At 36.2% G+C, this 21,844-nt stretch overlaps 1 protein-coding gene across 1 annotated transcript in view; it reads left to right on the top strand.

Moving 5' to 3' along the window:
* Nucleotides 1-21,844, top strand: part of TTN (titin) — a 291,603-nt gene that overhangs the window by 100,080 nt on the left and 169,679 nt on the right. Inside the window, exons 87-111 of the mRNA XM_056110131.1 lie at nt 83-364; nt 609-887; nt 1,567-1,848; nt 1,963-2,241; nt 3,230-3,517; nt 3,626-3,904; nt 4,014-4,292; nt 4,427-4,705; nt 5,300-5,587; nt 5,732-6,019; nt 6,937-7,227; nt 9,795-10,082; nt 10,928-11,020; nt 11,134-11,419; nt 12,298-12,481; nt 12,680-12,769; nt 12,862-13,129; nt 13,263-13,523; nt 15,854-16,063; nt 16,276-16,353; nt 16,454-16,480; nt 16,896-16,955; nt 17,239-17,322; nt 18,771-18,845; nt 20,138-20,182. Of these exons, the coding sequence (XP_055966106.1) occupies nt 83-364; nt 609-887; nt 1,567-1,848; nt 1,963-2,241; nt 3,230-3,517; nt 3,626-3,904; nt 4,014-4,292; nt 4,427-4,705; nt 5,300-5,587; nt 5,732-6,019; nt 6,937-7,227; nt 9,795-10,082; nt 10,928-11,020; nt 11,134-11,419; nt 12,298-12,481; nt 12,680-12,769; nt 12,862-13,129; nt 13,263-13,523; nt 15,854-16,063; nt 16,276-16,353; nt 16,454-16,480; nt 16,896-16,955; nt 17,239-17,322; nt 18,771-18,845; nt 20,138-20,182 (5,163 nt within the window). The remainder of the gene's footprint in view (nt 1-82; nt 365-608; nt 888-1,566; nt 1,849-1,962; nt 2,242-3,229; nt 3,518-3,625; nt 3,905-4,013; nt 4,293-4,426; nt 4,706-5,299; nt 5,588-5,731; nt 6,020-6,936; nt 7,228-9,794; nt 10,083-10,927; nt 11,021-11,133; nt 11,420-12,297; nt 12,482-12,679; nt 12,770-12,861; nt 13,130-13,262; nt 13,524-15,853; nt 16,064-16,275; nt 16,354-16,453; nt 16,481-16,895; nt 16,956-17,238; nt 17,323-18,770; nt 18,846-20,137; nt 20,183-21,844) is intronic.

The raw sequence follows: 21,844 nt of genomic DNA, 5'->3' as shown, positions 1-21,844 counted from the left end.
TTGACAGTGTCCTTATTTTTCCTTCATCTAAATTATAAGCTTTTTCCTTGCCTTACCTTTTATTTTCCTCTTGGTTCCATAGAACCACCTAGGTTCATTAAGAAGTTAGAGCCTTCAAGAATTGTGAAACAGGATGAATTTACAAGATATGAATGTAAAATAGGAGGGTCTCCAGAAATCAAAGTCTTATGGTACAAAGATGAGACTGAAATTCAAGAGAGCAGTAAATTTCGAATGTCGTTTCATGACTTCGTGGCCGTGTTGGAGATGCACAATCTCAGAGTTGAAGACACTGGAGACTACACCTGCGAGGCCCGCAATGCAGCAGGCAGTGCAAGCAGCAGCACCTCCTTAAAAGTCAAAGGTTGTATCTAACTCTTTCTTCGTGTTTTCAGTCTCTGCCTCCTTTCTACTTGTCTTTTTAATTCACTGTTAAACTCTTTGTGCATGTCTTACCTTTTAAAGGGATGCAGTAAAAAAGGGGGGGGGGGTAAAATTTTTCTTCCTTTTTTGCTGGGAATGGAAAACTGATTTATCCTTGCAGCCTTTGTTGGCAGACTGCACCCTACTTTTCCTTTCTGTCTAACGTGATTGCCTTCCAATTTTAGAACCACCCATTTTCCGCAAAAAACCTCATCCTGTGGAGTCGCTGAAAGGAGCAGACGTTCACCTTGAGTGTGAGCTTCAGGGCACTCCCCCTTTTCAAGTTTCTTGGCATAAAGACAAGAGAGAACTTAGGAGTGGCAAGAAATACAAGATAATGTCTGAGAACTTTCTTACGAGTATTCACATCCTGAATGTTGATGCTGCAGATATTGGGGAGTATCAGTGTAAAGCCACCAATGATGTAGGAAGTGACACTTGTGTTGGTTCTCTCACTCTCAAAGGTTAGTGCTATTTCATTCTCTCTGATTAACTATTTTCATTATAATGTTAACACTCTGTTGCTCTTTTACTATTGCCCAGTTCTTTATTCCAAAACATCTCTCCTACTTTCTGTCCTTTTCCTTTTCATTTCCTTCTATGTTTAGTGTCCATTCCATTTTTAAATCTTACCAATGTCCTATTGGATAATTTACCAGAAGTTTTTAATTGAATTTTAGGAAGATGGAGAGGACAAGATGTTTGGGTTTTTTTTTCTGTTTCACATAAACTCTGTGTCTCTGTTCCCATTCACATACACAAATGACACAATTGTTATCTCTAATGAAAAAGAAAAGAACATATTTTCACTAGTTTGATTACTAGGATTCATGATTTGAGGTAAATGTTACTAGCTCCACACATCTTTTTTTTTTAAGTTTTACTAGTAAAACACCATGAAGTACAGTTGTAGACTTACAAATTTTTGTGCTTGGGTTTCAGTTATACAAGAATTGAGTACCCATCCCTCCACCGGTGCCCATTCCCCACCTCCAATGCTCCCAGCATCCCTCCCACTCCCCACCCCCCTATCCCACCCCACCCCTGTGTAGGACATTCCCTTTTGTTCTCTCTCTCCTTTTGGATGCTGTGGCTTGCAAAGCTCCACACATCTTAAATCCCTGATTTGCCTCTTTTCAACAGCACCACCACGATTTGTGAAGAAACTGAGTGACATTTCTACCATTGTCGGTAAAGAAGTTCAGCTGCAGACTACTATCGAAGGCGCTGAGCCGATTTCAGTGACTTGGTTCAAAGATAAAGGGGAAGTGATCCGAGAAAGTGACAACATGTGGATTTCTTATTCAGAGAACATTGCAACCCTACAGTTTTCAAGAGTAGAAACAACCAATGCAGGAAAGTACACCTGCCAGATCAAGAATGATGCTGGAATGCAAGAGTGCTTTGCCACGCTATCCATCCTTGGTCAGTACAAAAAATTATTAGCATGAAAACAGGCATATGCCTACCATTATTTATGTTTTCTTTAGTTTTCTATCTGATTTTATAAATTGCATGCGATTAACATCTTTTTTTCAGAGCCTGCAGCAATTGTGGAAAAGCCAGAACCCATCAAAGTTACCACAGGAGATACATGTACTTTGGAATGCACAGTCACTGGCACCCCAGAACTCAATACTAAGTGGTTTAAGGATGGAAAAGAATTGACCAGTGACAGCAAGTACAAAATAAGCTTCTTCAACAAAGTATCTGGCCTAAAGATTATCAATGTGGCACCCAATGACAGTGGAACATATACTTTTGAGGTGCAAAACCCCGTTGGCAAAGACAGCTGCAAAACCTCAGTTCAGGTTTCAGGTTGGTTGGCTGGATTTTGTTTCTAATGTAACTGTAATGTGGTTTTAGATTTAAAGATTTATGTATGAGAAGTCCAATCTTTAAAGCCTCACATCCTCAGTATTAGCAAAAACCAGAAGTCACCTCTCCACAGAATAAAAAGAAAACTAAGTTGAAAGGTTATATGTATTCCCTTCGAGACATTTCTCCATTCCAGGAATAATTCACTATATCATGATTCACAACAGAGACCCAAATCCCTAACATATCACCTCCTGCATCTTGCACATTGATTCTTGAATCTTTCAATTGTGTGAACCTAAAGGGAACTCTGATACTCTTATAAAAGAATTATGTAGAAGTGGTACTACATGGAAAATATCATGTTAAGCGAAATGAGCCAGAAAGAGAGGGACAGACATAGTAAGATTGCATTCACCTAGGGAACATAAAGTAACAAAATAGGAGACTAAACCCCAAGAATAGCTGTCATAAATATACCAGGAGGTTCACTCCATGGCATGGAGCCCAGTCGCACACTCTAGGGGTAAAGGCAGCTCAGATAGAGAAGGGAGCACCAAATAAAGGGTGTTGGGAAGATCCGCCCAGGATGGGAGATGCATGCTGAAAGTAGACTATAGACCGAACATGATTGCCACTCAATGCCTCTTTTGCAAACCACAGCACCCAAAAGGATAGAGAGAACAAAAGGGAGTGCCCTGCCACAGAGGAAGAGTGCGATGGGGGGATGGGAGGGGTGGGAGGGATACTGGGATTGGTAGGGGTGGAGAATGGGCACTGGCGGAGGGATGGGTACTTGATCATTGTATAACTGAAACCCAAGCACAAAAATTTGTTAGTCTACAACTGTACCTCATGGTGTTTCACTAATAAAAATTTAAGAAAAAAAGAATTATGTAGATCTAGGAATATTGTATTTAAAAAAAAACAATACTTCTCTTTTTAAATTATCTTATAACTTGTTTATTTCACTTTTTTTCACACTCAGACCGAATTATTCCACCTTCATTCACAAGAAAATTGAAAGAAACAAATGGTCTGTCTGGCTCTTCAGTTGTAATGGAGTGCAAAGTCTATGGGTCACCTCCAATCTCTGTCTCTTGGTTCCATGAAGGAAATGAAATCAGTAGTGGAAGGAAATACCAGACCACTCTGACAGATAACACATGTGCTCTAACTGTAAACATGCTAGAAGAATCAGATGCTGGCAATTACACATGTGTAGCTACTAATACAGCTGGTTCTGATGATTGCTCTGCTCCCTTGACTGTGAGAGGTCAGTTAAAATACAGTAAAATAGAATAATGGCTTACAACTTACTAGACATTTTTATCAGAACAATTCAAAAAAATTAATTTTTTCTGCTATCTGCTTTTTTATTTAGAACCACCATCTTTTGTTCAGAAACCTGAACCTTTGGATGTTTTAACTGGAACCAATGTAACTTTCACAAGCATCATAAAAGGAACACCTCCTTTCAGTGTGAGCTGGTTCAAAGGGAACAGTGAATTAGTACCAGGAGACAGATGTAATGTGTCCTTGGAGGATTCAGTTGCTGAAATAGAATTGTTTGATGTAAACATATCACAAAGTGGAGAATATACCTGCATTGTTAGTAATGAAGCTGGTAAAGCTTCATGTACAACACATCTCTATGTCAAAGGTTTGTTGACTACTGTAATAAATTTTTATAATTAATGTGTCTATATGTATGTCTATTATATAAAATGAAAGATGTGTTTGATTGCATCTTTTCTTTTTGTTTACTATAGCCCCAGCCAAATTTGTCAAAAGACTCAATGATTACAGCATAGAGAAAGGAAAACCTTTGATCCTAGAGGGCACATACACTGGAACTCCTCCCATTTCAGTTACATGGAAGAAAAATGGTGTAAAAATAGTTCCTTCTCAGAGGTGTAATATAACCACAACCGAGAAATCTGCAATATTGGAAATTCCAAGTAGCACAGTAGATGATGCCGGACAGTACAACTGCTACATTGAAAATGCTTCCGGAAAAGATTCCTGTTCAGCACAAATACTAATATTAGGTTAGTTAATAACGTAGAAGTACTGCTATTTGTTCAGTCATTGATTAAGCTAATTGGCCGATTCCTATCTTTACATATCTGTAATGATTCTGGCACATGTCTCCTGTGTAACTGATTCTCTCTCTTGGCTACAGAACCACCGTATTTTGTGAAGCAGTTGGAACCTGTAAAGGTGACTGTTGGAGATTCTGCCTCTTTGCAATGCCAAATTGCTGGAACCCCTGAAATTGTGGTATCCTGGTATAAAGGAGATACGAAATTGAGACCCTCTACTACCTACAAAATGCATTTTCGGAATAATGTTGCTACACTGGTTTTCAACCAGGTTGGTAGTAATGACAGTGGAGAATATATCTGCAGAGCGGAAAACAGTGTGGGAGAAGTCTCTTCATCAACTTTCCTTTCTGTACAAGGTGATTGCATTTTTTCATAAATGAATGAATGAATTTGTTTTTGTTTCGAGCAAGACTAAAAATATATGGTGAAGTCCTTCTTATTAGGAAAATATTTGCTGCTTATGTAGTTCTATCTAGAGTCAGTGTCTTATCTTTTTCTATAAACTTTACAGAGAAAGACGTTTCTTTACAGGTAAGACGTCTTAATCATAAACTGTAAGGTTCTTGTAATTATTTGTCTTTATGATTGAATCTTTAAGAAAAGTGAGTGGCCACATTTTTCTAAACTCTACACCTTGAGCCTTTCATTCAAATTGTTTGAATACAGTATTTAGATACAGAAGAATTCATTGCATTTCTTAAGCCAACCCTTTTTTCTATAGATTTACATACTTCTTACTAATTAATATTAGGGTAATGTTAGAGTAAAACTTTTCCTCCAGAAGTTTTCATGCTTTTCTGTTACTAATTCAATTCTAGAAATGTTAATACCTCCTGACATGTTTGTAGAAACCCCATTATCTCTCATTATTTCTATAGCAGTAATTATGAGAATGCTTAGTCCATTAAAAGTGTCCAGAAACATAATAACTTTTAATTCTATTCTTACAGAGCAAAAACTTCCTCCATCCTTTTCTCGACAATTGAGAGATGTCCAAGAAACAGTGGGACTGCCAGTTGTTTTTGAGTGCTCCATCAATGGATCAGAACCGATCTCAGTGTCTTGGTTTAAAGATGGCAAGGCACTGAAAGATGGCCCCAATATACAAACATCATTTTTAGATAATGTAGCTACTCTCAACATTTTTAAAACAGATAGGAGCCTTGCAGGCCAGTATTCCTGCACAGCAACAAATCCTATCGGTTCTGCTTCTTCTAGTGCCAAACTCATCCTCACAGGTTTGTGGATTCTTAAATTTCTTTTTCTATAATTAAACTTTTTCTAACTAAACATGAGATGATACAGAAAGCACCATGATTTCTGTGAGCTGTGGTAACCCAGGGATGAAGCCTGAAACCTTGTCTTTCTTGCTGTCCTCTCAGAGGGGAAGAATCCCCCCTTCTTTGACATCCCCCTGGCACCCTTGGATGCTGTGGTAGGAGAAAGTGCAGACTTTGAGTGCCACGTTACTGGAACACAACCCATCAAGGTCAGCTGGGCCAAAGACAATAGGGAGATACGAAGTGGTGGAAACTACCAGATTAGCTATCTGGAAAACAGTGCCCACCTAACAATCTTGAAAGTAGACAAAGGCGACTCTGGAAAATATACCTGCTCTGCTGTGAATGAAGTGGGAAAGGATTCCTGCACAGCTCAACTGAATATCAAAGGTATCATTTATTTTGCATGTTATTCGTCGATTGTCTCGAGCAGGCCCCAGTAACGTCTCTTTCATCCTAGCCCTGAGATTATATTCAAGGCTATTTAGGAGAATGAGACCCATCATTGTTACTGGTATTTGGCATATTGGGTATGCCACGGGGAGTTTGCCAGACTCTGCCCTGTGGGCAGGCTACATTCGATAGCCTGCAAGTTTGTCCAAAGTAGGAATAAGATAATTTTTTTTTAATTATTTTGCATGTGGTCCAACAAAATATGAAAATTTTCAATTCTAGTCTGAGGGTGCAGTTTTTATTAGGATGAAGGAAATTTAAGCAATTTTTAAATGATGCAAGAATTAAGATAAAGAGGAAATTGTGTGTGTCTCTCTCTCTATAAAAAGTCATCTTTTTTATCATATTAAAATATTATATCTTCTCTTTTTTATTTTTTTTTACAGTTGTAGATTTACAATTTTTTGTGCTTGGGTTTCGATTATACAATGATCAGATACCCATCCCTCCACCAGTGCCCATTTTCCACCACCATGGATAATATCCCCCCACCACCATCCCCCCATCGCCCCCTGTCTCTGTGGCAGGGCAATCCCCTGTGTAAAAAGTCATCTTTTAAAACGTGTACTTAACTAAAACTTGATATATCCCTTATAAGATCCTCTCCCACTTTTTTCTCTAATATCTGGTTTTTAAGTGACTATAAGTTATTCTTGTAAGTTATTCTTATTCATTTCAAAAATGAGAAAGCAATTTTAAATACAAAGAGAGATTTAAATATTTAAGAACATGTTTTGGTGTACTGATTTTGGTTGGTCAGCACCGAATTTAACTTAACATATTTTTCTTGAAAAGTCACATATTAATAGTCTGATTCTGGATATCACTTAATTTATCTTCACAATTTATTACAGAGCGGCTAATCCCACCAAGTTTCACTAAAAAGCTTTCAGAAACAATAGAAGAAACAGAAGGGAATTCCTTCAAACTTGAGGGCCGTGTTGCTGGTTCCCAGCCTATAACTGTTGCTTGGTACAAAAATAATGTAGAAATGCATCCAACTTCTAACTGTGAAATTTCATTCAAGAACAATGTACTCTTACTACAAGTCAAGAAAGCTGGCATGGACGATGCTGGTTTGTACACATGCAAAGTGTCAAATGATGCAGGTTCTGCTCTGTGTACATCTTCCATAGTCATCAAAGGTTAGTTATCTTTTCATCTTTCATTGTTTTTCTCTACCACCTATTAGACCACTATATAGATTTCTTCTAATATCCTGGCCAAGTAAGAAAGTTAGATATAAATGCAGTTGAAACTTGAACAGCAAAAGTGTCACCAGGGCAAGTCACACACAGTTTTATTCCTACCCATGACTTCCACATTTGGAGTTTCAATCCACATTTGGATGTCTGTTGGCTAAATTTGCAAAAGCTGAGCTCTCAGTTACAGTGGGAAGATTCTAAGGGACTTCATTTTTTCTTCTCTTTTTCTTTTTTTTGTTTTGTTTTGGGGCCACATACCACAGTGCTCAGGGTTTACTCCTTGCTCTGTGCTCAGGGATCACTCCTGGCAGTTTTAGGGGACCATGTGGGATTCCAGAAATCAAACCCAGGTTGGCTGCATGCAAGGCTAGTACCCAACCCACTGTACTATTGCTCCAGCCCTCAGTTCTAAGAGACTTCTGCAGTTACGTAGTTTGATACTCACGAGGGTGGTCCTGAAACCAATATCCCAAGTAGCCTGATCATCATGCATAAATTCATTATGCATGAATTTTTAATGGTGTAGTGGTTGGTCTCCATAGCCCCTTAGTTGTTGAAAGATTAACTATCTACATTAGTAGGATTGCTAACTGTAATGAGTTCATTCATTCATATTCTATGTATATGTATATGTATATGTATATGTATATGTATGCGTGTGTATGTGTGTTATTTGTGATTTAGTTCTGTGGATCAAAATAGATGTGAATATATCATACTTTAGACAATAAGATCTAATACCTTAGCTTGTAAATGATATTGCAGATTCCACTAGACAGAAGTCCTAAGTCTATTCTGAAATTTATCACTGTCACTGTCACTGTCCTTTTTATAAAGCACATTTACTCTGAACTTTTAGAATAATTCATCACTGATTGTTGTATTAGCTTTTCTTTTAAATTATATCATATTCTAAAACACATTTTTAAAATGTATTGATTAATGTTTGGCACATTTTTCCCAAAGCTTTTAACCTGTAAATGAACACTAGTTCCATATAAAAGGGTAAATTTTCTCAAAATAAAAAAAATGGTTGAAAAGATGCAGCATATCATTATAGAAGATATACTCCAATACATAGTTATAGCTTGATACAAACAAATAGACTGGATTGTTTAGGAGATCTTCCCCTAACTGATCCTTTAACTGTAATGAATTCATCCAGATTTTTACATTGTGGATTCATCAAAATGATTTTACATGCCTAACCTTCTAGAGTAGCTTGGAATTAACTATGAACTTTGATGTTCTAGTTGGCTTGGTCTACAATCAATAAGTTAATTTCATTAATAGATTATGATCATTCATAGGATAATATCATTGATCTAGTATTTAAACTAGTATTTAAATAGTATTAAACTATAGTATTAAACTAGTATTTAAGCTAGTTTAAAATGCAAGTGTTACTCACTCATAAGATTAAAATGCACTTTGTTTTAAAACATATTTAGGAAAGTAAAACATGTTGTTCTTATTCACAATTACTTTCTGGGATTTTTGTGTATTTTTGCTTTTTTTTGTATTTGAAACATAACCAATAGAGCTCGAGAGCTGTTTCCCATATGCTCAGGTGTCCATGCACTGCTGAGGATCATACCAGGGCTCCCTTGTACAGAACCCCTCCTCCAGTCCTTTAAGCAATCTTCCAGACCCTCACAATTTGCAATTTTGTTAATTTTTTACTGAATAAATAATTTCTATGGAAATCAGATTATATTATTAAAAGGAAAAATAGGCATCAGATATTTTAAACTTTACAATCATAAATATTGACTTATTTTTCCAATGAATAGGTCTTAGAACCATTGAATAAAATCATAGGCAGAGTTGTCCATGGTCTTCTTATTATGTACTTGTATTGGTATTTTGTACTTATATCTGAAGATACTTGTTATTTGTATCCTTTTCATTGGTTTTCAGTTGAATACTGAGATTCAGATTTTAATTCCTTTGGGCCGAGGATGAATTTTAAACACTATTTTAGCTGCATTTAATAGTTCAGGGTAAACATCAGAGAATATCCTATTAAGATGTAGGGTCATAGAGTATGCAAATGTTGCCAGTGTTTCCCAGGGTAGAGCAAGAATTGCTGCTGAAGATGAGCAGAATTCCCCAACAACCCCTTAGTTATTAAAAGGTTTCATTGAAACTGCAGCTGCACCCAGGTCCAAGAGACTCAATAGTGTGCATATGGCACAGAAGATTCCAGTAAGAATCAGTGCAATGTTTGCAGTGCTTAATCAGGACACAGATGCTTGGGTAATTTGTGGGTAGCATGACATCTGTTCTTTGATTGTTTTGAAACATTTATCTTTTTTTTAACCTAACAAATGTAACTGTTGCCTAAAGAGAGGAATCAACCAGGCATGCTGTTCCATTCTACTACAGTAATCCTTGTGACACTTTAGAGGCAAAATCCATTGCTGTTTTTTTTTCCCTCTGGAATTGAATCCACTGTTGCTATTACATTCCTCACAAAAATGCCACACTTCTTTTTTAAATTCTAGAACCTAAGAAGCCTCCTGTGTTTGATCAGCACCTCTCTCCAGTAACAACAAGTGAAGGCGAATTTGTGCAGCTCAGCTGCCATGTCCAGGGCTCAGAACCTATCAGGATCCAGTGGTTGAAGGCTGGCAGAGAAATAAAGCCTTCAGACAGATGCAGCTTCAGCTTTGCTAATGGGACTGCTGTGCTGGAACTCAAGAATGTGGTGAAGGCTGATTCTGGAGATTATGTGTGTAAAGCTTCAAATGTGGCTGGAAGTGACACTTCCAAATCAAAAGTGACCATTAAAGGTACAGACATCTTACAACCCTTCAGATGGTTCCAATTAAACCAACTGCTCATGTTTATTTTCATATACAGGTTGAAGAAAAGATGAAATTCAATTATTAGAAATATATTTCCAGATTGTAGTCTTCTTAGTATAATTAAAAAATTAAGAATCTAATGGGTAGTGATTTTTATACAAATTGTATGAAACTACCACAGGTACACTATCATATTCCTTAAACTTTTTTTTCACCATATTCAATAGGAGTAATTAAGTGAATTCTAAACATAATGCTGTAATAATGTGGCATAAAGTAGTCTAATGTCATACTACAGGAGGAAATCTCTATTATAAAGTTAAATATTGAAATACAGAATTTGATAGTAAAGTAAAGTAAAGGCCCTCCCGTTGATCATCGATTTGCTTGAGCGGGCCCAGTAACGTCTCCATTGGAGACTTTGTTGTTACTGTGTCTGGCATCTCGAATACGTCACAGGGAGCTTGCCAGGCTCTGCTGTGCGGGCGAGATACTCTCTGTAACTTGCCGGGCTCTCCGAGAGGGGCAGAGGAATCGAACTCGGGTCGGCCATGTTGGCTGCGTGCAAGGCAAACGCCCTAATGCTATGCTATCGCTCCAGCCCGAATTTGATACTATTTTTATTATCATTCAACCTGTGTGTGACAGCTACCATTATAACCATCTGTAAACTTGCATTGTCTTCTGTAATCCACGCTCAGGGAGTGAATCCTAGAATACATGATGATATCTTTGATGGCCACATTCCTGAAACTTCTACAAATGAATAATTGTTTATATTACAACGTTAGACTATTTATGTTAATAAAACATGTGAATATGTTTTACAGACAAACCAGCAGCAGCCCCAGCAGCTAAGAAAGCAGCAGTAGATGGGAAACTCTTCTTTGTGTCAGAGCCCCAGAGTATCAGAGTGGTAGAAAGTGAGTACTTGATGAAAAATACATCTTTATCTGTCTTGGACATCACTGTTGGTTTACTTTCAGAGTAACCAATTCTGGAAAATCATATTTTGTTTGCTTTGACTATCCCTTAGAAACCACCGCTACATTCATTGCAAAAGTTGGAGGTGATCCAATCCCAAATGTTAAATGGACAAAAGGGAAATGGAGACAATTGAACCAAGGAGGTCGCATTTTTATCCACCAGAAGGGTGATGAAGCAAAGCTGGAGATAAAAGACACCACAAAAACAGATTCTGGATTATACCGATGTGTGGCATTTAATAAACATGGTGAAATTGAAAGTAATGTTAACCTACAGGTGGATGAAAGGAAGAAACAAGAGAAAATTGAAGGAGATCTTAGAGCAATGCTGAAAAAGTGAGTTTAATAAAACATCACTCATGATAATTTTCTATTCACAGAAGAATCAAGAAACCTGGATCATCTCTAACATTCAGTGTCTAAAGAATATAAACTTATACAAGTAGAACTTATATATAAGACATATGTAATTTAGAGAATTAAAAACATAGAGAATTAAAAACATAGAGAATTAAAAATTTACCTTGGAATCTTCTAACTTTAAATTTCTTTATTTGAGTTAATTTAATATAATCTAAGCAGCATCAAGTATTCCTGATGAATACGTCGTGCATTTAAATAAAAATAAGCAAATACTCAATATTTGTGTGGAAGTTCGTAGTTCACTAAGATCAGTTTCAGATATCAGTTTTTATAACTAGGTGAATGTGAATTTTTTATCTAAATTTAAGCAATAGAAAGTGGACTGTTGAAAAACAAAAAAGGTGTAGAATTGTTGTTTCTTTATATGACTTCTTTTGCTCTGAGTGGTTCTCTAGAATAACTGTTTTAAACATTTTCCATAATCACCAGTGCTCTCAGTAAAACTTATGTAACACAATTATTTAATTAAAATGCATACACATTTCTCATGACACGATATTTATCTCTTATTAATAGTTTTTGTTTCTGTTATTTTTATTTATAATTCTTTCACTAGGTTATTTGATGAAAACATTTACAAAAATATTTCCATTTTTTTAATAATCTCCTTCATCAAATTGTGTATATTGTAACAATCATCCCACTTCATCTGTAAATGAATCTTTTTTGTTGTTTCAGTTGATACAATAAAAGCAGTGTTTCATAAAGATAGAAAAAATATATCTTTGATGATAGATATTTCAAAAATAAATAAGACACAGGTTATTTATGTATATATTTTTTTCATTTAGGACACCAGCCTTAAAGAAAGGATCTGGGGAAGAAGAGGAAATAGATATCCTGGAGCTTCTTAAAAATGTTGATCCTAAAGAATATGAAAAATATGCCCGCATGTATGGAATCACTGACTTCCGGGGTCTTCTTCAAGCATTTGAACTGCTAAAGCAAAGTCAAGAAGAAGAAACACATAGATTGGTACAATTTTTTGTATTATAGAATCATCTTTTAAAATTTACATTTGAAACTTCTAACTTTAGTTTTCTATGCTTCTGCGAGTCAATTTAATTTAATCTAAGCAGCATCAAGTATTCCTGATGAATATAATGGTGCATCCTCTAAGTAAAATTTTATTTTCTACGCAATACTTAGCCTTTTCTTTTCTTTTCTTTTCAGGAAATTGAAGAAATAGAGAAGTCAGAGAAAGATGAAAAGGAATTTGAGGAACTTGTATCATTTATTCAGCAAAGGTTGACACAAACAGAGGTAAATTATTTTGCTGAAAATGATGTGAACCAGTTATTATTGGGAACTACAAGTTATGGGATGACTAATGTTTTCATTCTTTATTCCCCTAGCCTGTCACTCTGATCAAGGATATTGAAAATCAGACAGTTTTGAAAGATAATGATGCTGTGTTTGAAATTGACATTAAGATTAACTATCCAGAAATCAAGCTCTCCTGGTACAAAGGAACCGAGAAACTGGAACCTAGTGATAAATTTGAAATAAGCATCGATGGTGATCGACATATACTCAGAGTCAGAAACTGTCAACTCAAAGATCAGGGAAATTACAGATTAGTGTGTGGTCCACACATTGCTAGTGCTAAACTAACTGTAATTGGTAAGTAAAAGTAGTTTTATAGAAAATAAATTACATATACCTTGCAAAATTATATATACCTTGTGAAATTAAGTTACCGTTTGAGTACATTTGCATGTGATATTTAACAAATGTGTATTATATCATGTGACAGAACCCACTTGGGAACGGCATCTGCAGGATGTCACTTTGAAAGAAGGCCAGACATGTACCATGACATGCCAGTTTTCTGTGCCTAATGTAAAATCTGAATGGTTCCGAAATGGCCGTATTCTTAGGCCCCAAGGGAGATACAAAACAGAAGTAGAGCACAAAGTTCATAAACTGACCATTGCAGATGTTCAGGCAGAAGACCAAGGGAAGTATACCTGCAAATATGAAGACCAAGAAACTTCAGCAGAACTCAGAATTGAAGGTGAGTTGAAAGATCACAGATGGAATGTTGTAATAGATTTGGTCAATAGCAAGTGTTGTTGCTATTGTCTCCTAATAACTTATTTATTTATTTATTTATTTATTTATTTATTTATTTATTTTTGCCATGGTGCCACACCAGGTGATGCTGAAGGGTTGGTCCTTGCTCTCTGCTCAGGAATTATTCCCTGCAGTGCTCAGGAAACCATATAGAATAATGGAGATTGAACCTAGTCCGCTGCGTGCAAGGCAAGAACCTTACATGCTGTGCTGTTGTTCCAGCACTGAAAACTTGTAATTCTAGCACCTAGTGACTATATTTCTAATTTCCCAACAAACATGGTTCTAGCATTCACCATCAGTCCTTTTGCATCATTCTTTCTTCGTCAGAAGTAGATTTCAATACAAAGTAAGACATGATTTTCTAGTGGAAATTTAATTTCTGTTAATTCATCATTCTGGTAAACTCCATAATTCTCAGATCTATGGATTCTGATTCCTAGAATTTCCTTGTCATTTCTGAAGAAATTTCAGAAATGACCATGTTTCATACACAAATAGGTAGATGAAGCTATGAATCTAGAAGATTTTGGCTAGGATAGATATGTATCAGAATCAGTTTGATCTTATGTGCATGAAAGTTTAGAGATTCAAATCATGGGGCTGGAGCGATAGCACAGCAGGTAGGGCGTTTGCCTTGCACGCGGCCGACCCGGGTTCGATTCCCAGCATCCCAAATGGTCCCCTGAGCACCACCAGCAATAATTTCTTGGTGTAGAGCCAGGAGTAACCCCTGTGCATCGCTGGGTGTGACCCAAAAAGAAAAAAATCAATAGCATATGTAATGCATTAATAGCAACTATTTTCAAAACTAGATGTTTTATGTGTGGATCACGTTACAGTCTTCTGAACTCTCAAATTACATATTATCTCATAATTTCAAGGCAGCAATATCCTTTCTTCATCCAGTTGTTAAATGCACTGATTTATGATGATGCCCTTGGACTGTGTAGAGCAATATATTGGCTATATATAGTCTTGGCATCTACGTCCAATCGTTGATGTTCATTTGTAGCTTTTAATCACCACAATATGACTTATTATTTACAATTGCATTTAAACATCAAGGGCTGGAGCGATAACAAAGCGGGTAGGGCGTTTGCCTCGCAGGTGGCTGACACGGCTGATCAGAGTTAGATTCCTCTGTCCCTCTCTGAGAGCCCGGCTAGCTGACGAGAGTATCTCGCTGGCACGGCAAAGCCTGGCAAGCTACCTGTGACATACTTGATATGCCAAACACAGTAACAAGTCTCACAATGTTACTGGGCCCACTTGAGCAAATAAGTGAACAACGGGAGGACAGTGACAGTGACTTTAGGTATAATGGTTATCAATGCTGGATCATATTCAAACTGAAGTTGATACCACTTATACCTTTTAAATAAGAGCATATTTTATGTGACCTTCCATAAATAAAGGTCATCAGAGAAAGTTACCACCAAAGTGTTCATGATGTTTTCCTACATTCAATTTCAGATTCTGAGTTATATGTTGCAAAAGACCCCTTCACTCTAGCCCACCCTCGACTAAACACCCTGCCATTTCCAGTGGGTGCCCACAGTTGCTTACAAAGCAGGTTCCAAATATCTTATGAATAAATTCTCTGAAAGTTAGGCAGACAGGTTTCTCGTACAGTTTGAAATTATTTTACAGGGAGTTATGTATCTTAGATAATAAACAATTCTTGGGCGGGAAGTAGGGGAGTGCACACAGCAGTCTTCAGGGAGCTAGCACCTGGTGGTATTAGGAAGACCATTCGTGGTGCCAGAATTCAAGCCAGGGTTTGTCAGTTGCAAGTAAAGCACCTAAACCTCTGTACTATCTCCCCAGCTAATAAACAATTCTTGATCTTGAATAGCAAAATTACTGTATGGAGGAAATAAAAGATTCTAAAGGGAATAAATGATTGAGAAAATTAAGTTCATATTTCTTATTTTGAAATGTTCCTTCCTTTTTTTCATTTTAAAGTTTAATTTGACTTCTAAATTACAAAAGAGTTTGACTGTTGCCTCATGGGCAACAGTATTTACAATCAAAGACTCTCAGGCATTTTCTTAATACTTTTCTACTAATCTTGCAAATATACACTTAAAATATTGAGTGATATTTTGTGACAGAGACTTAGAATAATTTCCTTTGGTTTTTATTTTCAGTCCTTTTCTGCTATTTCCACTTGGATTAGAAGGTGGACTTTAGATACCTGAGGGTAAATCCCAGTGAAAGTATTTTTTCCTTATCTAATCTAACTTTAAATGCTCTGTCCTTTAACAGCTGAACCAATTCAGTTCACAAAGCGCATACAAAACATTGTGGTGAGTGAACACCAGTCTGCCACCTTTGAGTGTGAAGTGTCCTTTGATGATGCCATTGTAACATGGTACAAAGGGCCGACAGAACTGATCGAAAGCCAGAAATACAACTTTAGGAATGACGGTCGCTGCCATTATATGACTATCCACAATGTGACCCCAGATGATGAAGGTAATTTACGTCATAGTTTCCCTGTTACTATATAACCCAAACTTTCTGGTTTGTGTATAACAGGCTTATAAAGCCACCCTTGCTCTCATTTATACTTTCTCATTCTCTAAAAAATAACTTTTTAGGGAATAGTAAAAATAAGAACAATTTAGGTAAAGGATGGTCATTAGCAAACATATCATAATCAATATGTTGGTCATTCTTCTCTTTAGGTGTCTATTCAGTAATTGCCCGACTAGAGCCAAGAGGCGAAGCCAGAAGCACAGCAGAGCTGTACCTAACAACTAAAGGTCAGAAAACATATTAAATCACTTTGCAACCTCTGAAACAAAGAGCTTGCCTAGGCAAGTCTAAATATAAACATGTCTTTTCTTTTTTTTTCTTTAACAGAAATCAAACTTGAAATGAAGCCTCCTGGTAAGTTTCTAGATACTAATTTTTTTAAATAAAATATTAATTTTTGTTGTACTTTGTAAGCAATAGAATTCTAATAAGTTGTCTAAAAATACTCTTGTAATCTATTATACAGCAAAAATAGTTTTTGGGAAAATAATAAATATTCAGGACATTGTGAGTTTGGTAAACTGGAATAATAATGTTTCATTTATTTAGTGACGAGGATCATACAAAATACAGTAGCCATAAAATAAAACTTTTTCACAGGAAATAAATTTGCTTAATTTGTTTAAATAGTTGCAGTAAAAGAAGTCTAATATCTTTGTGTCTGTATTTTAAAGTCTTCTTTTGGAAATGCCTGCCAAATTAAATACATCTAAACTAAATGTCTTTGGGTTTGATCCCTTTATGTTTATCCTTAAATGTCTGTTTTCAGACATTCCTGACTCCAGAGTCCCAATCCCAACGATGCCTATCAGAGCAGTACCTCCAGAAGGTAAGACCCACATCTGGCTGGGCTTGGAACAAAAATATCCTATTTGGAAATCACTCATGCCAAATCATAAGAGAACCAGAACAGAATTTCCATGTCTTACTCTTTATTGTTTAAAAAGAAAAGCAGAAGAGTAGTAAAATTATATATATATGCAACTTTCATTTATTCTGGTTGAATAATTGTTTTCCAGAAGTACTAAAAGAAACACATGAGACTTTTCACTATATTTCACACAAAACAGAAAACTGAACTGTGTTACTGAGGAAAATATTTGTTTTTTCAGAAATTCCTGCCAAGGTTGGTCTTCCTATCCCTCTGTTACTACCATCACCTGAAGAAAAGAAACCACCAGAAAAACGCATTGAAGGTATCGATATGTTACCTGTCTAAATAGACTCCAGCTATTGCAGACTAGGAAAAGGGGTGTCGTCAATGCAACACGTTGGCCCTCTAGTGGTCAACAGATTTAATTGCCTTTCAAAATGTGAATCATTTGCCTTTAATTTGAATGTTCTAAAACGTGCCTAAAATCCAAGATCATCAGAGTAAATATAGTGCTTAACATTTAAAAAATATTTAATAAAATCACTTAGGCATTAGTAGTAAATCGATTTGATGTTTGATTTTTCCTAATTTCTATATATAACAAATAATTCAGTTCCTAATGCTGTTAATGAAAACAAATCATATTAATTTATTACCAACGTGCAAATTACGTTTTTCCCAATCTCAATTTAAGAAAACTCTCCCTCAATCACAATTTCTCTTAAAAATTCACTATTTTGTTGCAAAAATATTTTAGAATACCTTTGAAATATTTGTGGTTTTTTTTCAAGCTAGTGATGAGATCATCAAGGAGCTCTTGAATTTATCAGAGAATTCAGTAGATAAAATTGTACTATTTGCCACCCCCCCCCCCCAGACTGCTTAGCTAGAATTCAGTAGACAGCCTGAGATTTCAGAATCTTGGAAATATGAAACTGCTATCAAAATTCCCACAACACTTACTGGGGAGAAAATTCTGCATGCTAAATGACATTTTTCTATCACCATGCCACCAGTACAGTAGTTTAAAAGATCGATATACCGCCCCCCTTATATATTGGTGTAAAAACTATTCTTCATTCACTTTTGGAGAAAATTAGTTAAAATGGACAGCCAGTTTTTTAAAGATATACAATATTAACAGCAAAAATTCTGATTATAATTAATATAAAAATACTTAAATACACTTATCTACTTCTGATAGTGGAATGTGGAAAAAATAATATTTACATTTGACAGGAATAGTCTGTCTTAATGAATGACTTTTCTTTGAGTGCTACTTTCAAGTTTTGACTGCAGGTTATTATTAAGGTATAATGTCAGCAACAACAAAGAAAAACTTCCACAATACGTTACATGGAATATTTTATTTTTTTATACTTATCATTCTAAGTGAATCAAAGATAAAGCTATGTACTTTTTCTATTCATATCATCTCTACATTTACTATTGATATTTTGAAAGTTTTAGCTGTTAGCAGAGTTGAACTCAGTAAAGAAATAAGGTTATAGATATCTCCCTCCAAAATGTTTTCTGGTTATAGTTCAGCAGTAGAGCATTTAACCGTGCATGTCTCACTCCCTGAATTTAATTCTTTGCACAGCCAAATAAAAATATTTTCTGCACCTAGGCCAACATCTTTCTTAAATGGATATTTGCCACTATGCAGAAACTCTTGTATCATAAAAAAGTGGTAAAATAAAAATATATTCTGGCTTCTGATTTCTAAAATCCCATAGATTATTGACATTTTACTTTTTATCTTTTCAGTAACCAAAAAGGCTGTAAAGAAAGATACCAAAAAGGTGGTCACAAAGCCCAAAGAAGAAGTACCACCACCTAAAGGTATTAAAATTAATCAATAATTTATCGTGATACCCTCTCTTGGTTAAATGTTTTAATCTTAAATAGTAGAAGGTGAAGGAGAGTAAGAGTTTGAAGTTAAAAATGAAAACTTGGGGACCAGAGCAGTAGATAGGGAATTTACCTTGCATGCTACAGAGCCGGGTTCAATCCCCAGCACCCCATGTGGTCCCCTGAGCCTGTCAGGCGTGATACCCGAGTGCAGAGCCAGGAGTAACTCCTGAGCACCGCCAGTGTCGCCCAAACTCTCCCTTGACATCCTCCCCCGCCCCCCCCCCCCCCACACACACACAAAACAGAAAAGAAAACTGCCCCTTCACTTACTCTAATTCTCTATGACTCTAGCCTCCGTTTTTTTGGTTCCTTTTGTTCTCCCCCTTGTGTCTGTGCTGCTCATAGCACTCAATGGCCACACCAAAGGTTTCTTGTCTCGGCAAAGTGATTTACAGAAGGCACTGCCCTGCCCTTCCATCTGACATCTGTTGTTGATTAAGTCACATCAGTAAAAGATCAGCAGCTCACACCGATGATGGCTTTTCCAGCTCAACTCAGCATCCTTCCAAGCTCTCCTGCACTAATGCAAATATATCAGATAAAACAAAACACACCTTTTGAAAGAGGATGAACTAAATTGCTTTAACTTTTACTAAATTCTGAAAGGTTTATAAGGATATTGAATAACTAAACTTCAACTCAGCATCCTTCCAAGCTCTCCTGCACTAATGCAAATATGTCAGATAAAACAAAACACACCTTTTGAAAGAGGATGAATTAAATTGCTTTAACTTTTACTAAATTCTGAAAGGTTTATAAGGATATTGAATAACTAAACTTAAATAATTTTACCCATTTTACTAAGACCAGACAATAGCAAAATAAAAAAAAAAACAGAATCACTACTCTCCACTAAAACATATTTACTGTCATTGGTAAAATATTATGGAATAAAAAGAAACTCGAAAAGTATGGCTGTCTCATAAACTTTACGGTTAATGTTTACAAAAACTAATTTTTCATCACTGTACATGTTAAATATTCATTTCATTTTTATGTTACTTTAAGTTATATCTGCATAAACTAGAATCAAATTTCAGTCTCTCTGTGGCATTATTAATATAGCATGCAGAGCATTTCTAATAGCTCAATTTGGAAATTATAAAAATATTTGGCTTAATAGGAGTCACAGATTGCTAGTCACAGAGTGAACAGAATAAGTAAACATTAAACAATACAGTCTAAAGGTAAATGTGTACTTTGTGTTTTCAAAATTCCAGATGTCAAGAAGCCTGCTCCTCCTACTACCTTAGTTCCAGCAAAAGGTAAATAAAAAGAAATTTTTAGGCATTAGTATATCACGTCTTTCAGAGATTTGTATCAGTCATATATTTTTTCCTTTAAGAAATATTTTTGTGCTTGGATTTCAATTATACAATGATCAAATACCCATCCCTCCACCAGAGCCCATTTCTCACCACCACAGTTCCCAGTATCCCTCCCATCCCCCATCCTCCCCATCCCACCCTGCCTCTGTGGCAGGGCATTCCCTTTTGTTCTCTCTCTCCTTTTGGGTGTTGTAGTTTGTAAGAGAGGCATTGAGTGGCAATCATGTTTGGTCTATAGTCTACTTTCAGCATGCTTCTCCCATCCTGGGAGGATCCTCCCAACACCCTTTATTTGGTGCTCCCTTCTCTATCTGAGCTCCCTTTTTAATCATTGTATAATTGAAATCCAAGCACAAAAATTTGTAAGTTTACAACTGTACCTCATGGTGTTTCACTAATAAAAATTTTTAAAAATAAATAAATAGAAACACAGAAAAAATGCATTTTTATCTCAGAGACTATATTCAAACAAAACAAAAAAAAAGAATATTTTTACTAGAACTTGAGAGATAGTACAGTGAGTAAGGTTCCTGTCTTACCAGGATTGACCCTAATGTTCTTATTTTTAAAAATTAAGCTTCCAGCTTATCGTAAATGTTTAGATTTTCCTCTGCTTTTCTAAGATTGACATTAGAAATGACAGCTAGTTCATATTTCTTTCATCCCAGGAAAGGAGACCCAGGCAGATATTTGTAGTTCAAGGTACTAGACACATAGAAAGAAATAAAAACGGTTGAAAAAAAAGCAAGGAGGGCTCATGTTACATTAATTCAGTTGTAGCTAACACTAATGTTAAAACCTTATTACACTTATTAATTTCTTTTAAAATCTTAGGGGCTGGACTGATAGCACAGCGGGTAGGGTGTTTGCCTTGCACATGGTCGAATCGGATTCGATTCCTCCGTCCCTCTCATAGAGCCCGGCAAGCTACTGAGAGTATCCTGCCCGAGTGTCAGAGCGGGGCAAGCTCCCCTTGGCGTTTTAGATATGCGAAAAACAGTAACAACAAGTCTCACAATGGAGACATTACTGGTGCTCGCTCGAGCAAATCGATGAACAACCGGAGGATAGTGCTACTAAAATTAATATCTATTGTCAAAATTCTGCCTTGAAGTTGATTTTAAAGTTATGCAAAGATAGTTTGTACTTTTCAAAGCAATGTTGTTAAACTCGGGCTGGAGTGATAACACAGCGGTAGGGCGTTTGCCTCGCGTGCAGGCGGCCGGCTGAGCCGGGTTCGATTCCTCTGCCGCTCTCAGAGAGCCCTGCAAACTACCAGAGTATCTTGCCCACATGGCAAAGCCTGGCAAGCTACCTGTGATGAATTCAATATGCCAAACACAGTAACAACAATTCTCATGATGGAGACGTTACTGGGCCCGCTCGAGCAAATTGACGAACAACAGGACAGTGTATTATTAAACTGACTGAAGAGTCATTAAATTGTCAAAAATGTAGCTTAGAATTTGAAATGTTTTCAAAATAATCATTAGAAATTTAAATATACATTAGCAATAAATTCTATTAAATCATAAATTATTAAATTATCACCTGAAAATGAAATTTTGTGTAAAGGAGCTCCCATGGAACAGTAAAATA

The sequence above is a fragment of the Sorex fumeus genome, unplaced genomic scaffold (genome assembly GCF_029834395.1).
Source record: "Sorex fumeus unplaced genomic scaffold, SorFum_2.1 ptg000009l, whole genome shotgun sequence".
NCBI classification, from domain to species: domain Eukaryota; kingdom Metazoa; phylum Chordata; class Mammalia; order Eulipotyphla; family Soricidae; genus Sorex; species Sorex fumeus.
The sequence above is the reverse complement of the archived record's forward strand: the minus strand, read 5'-3'. Positions and strand labels throughout refer to the sequence as shown.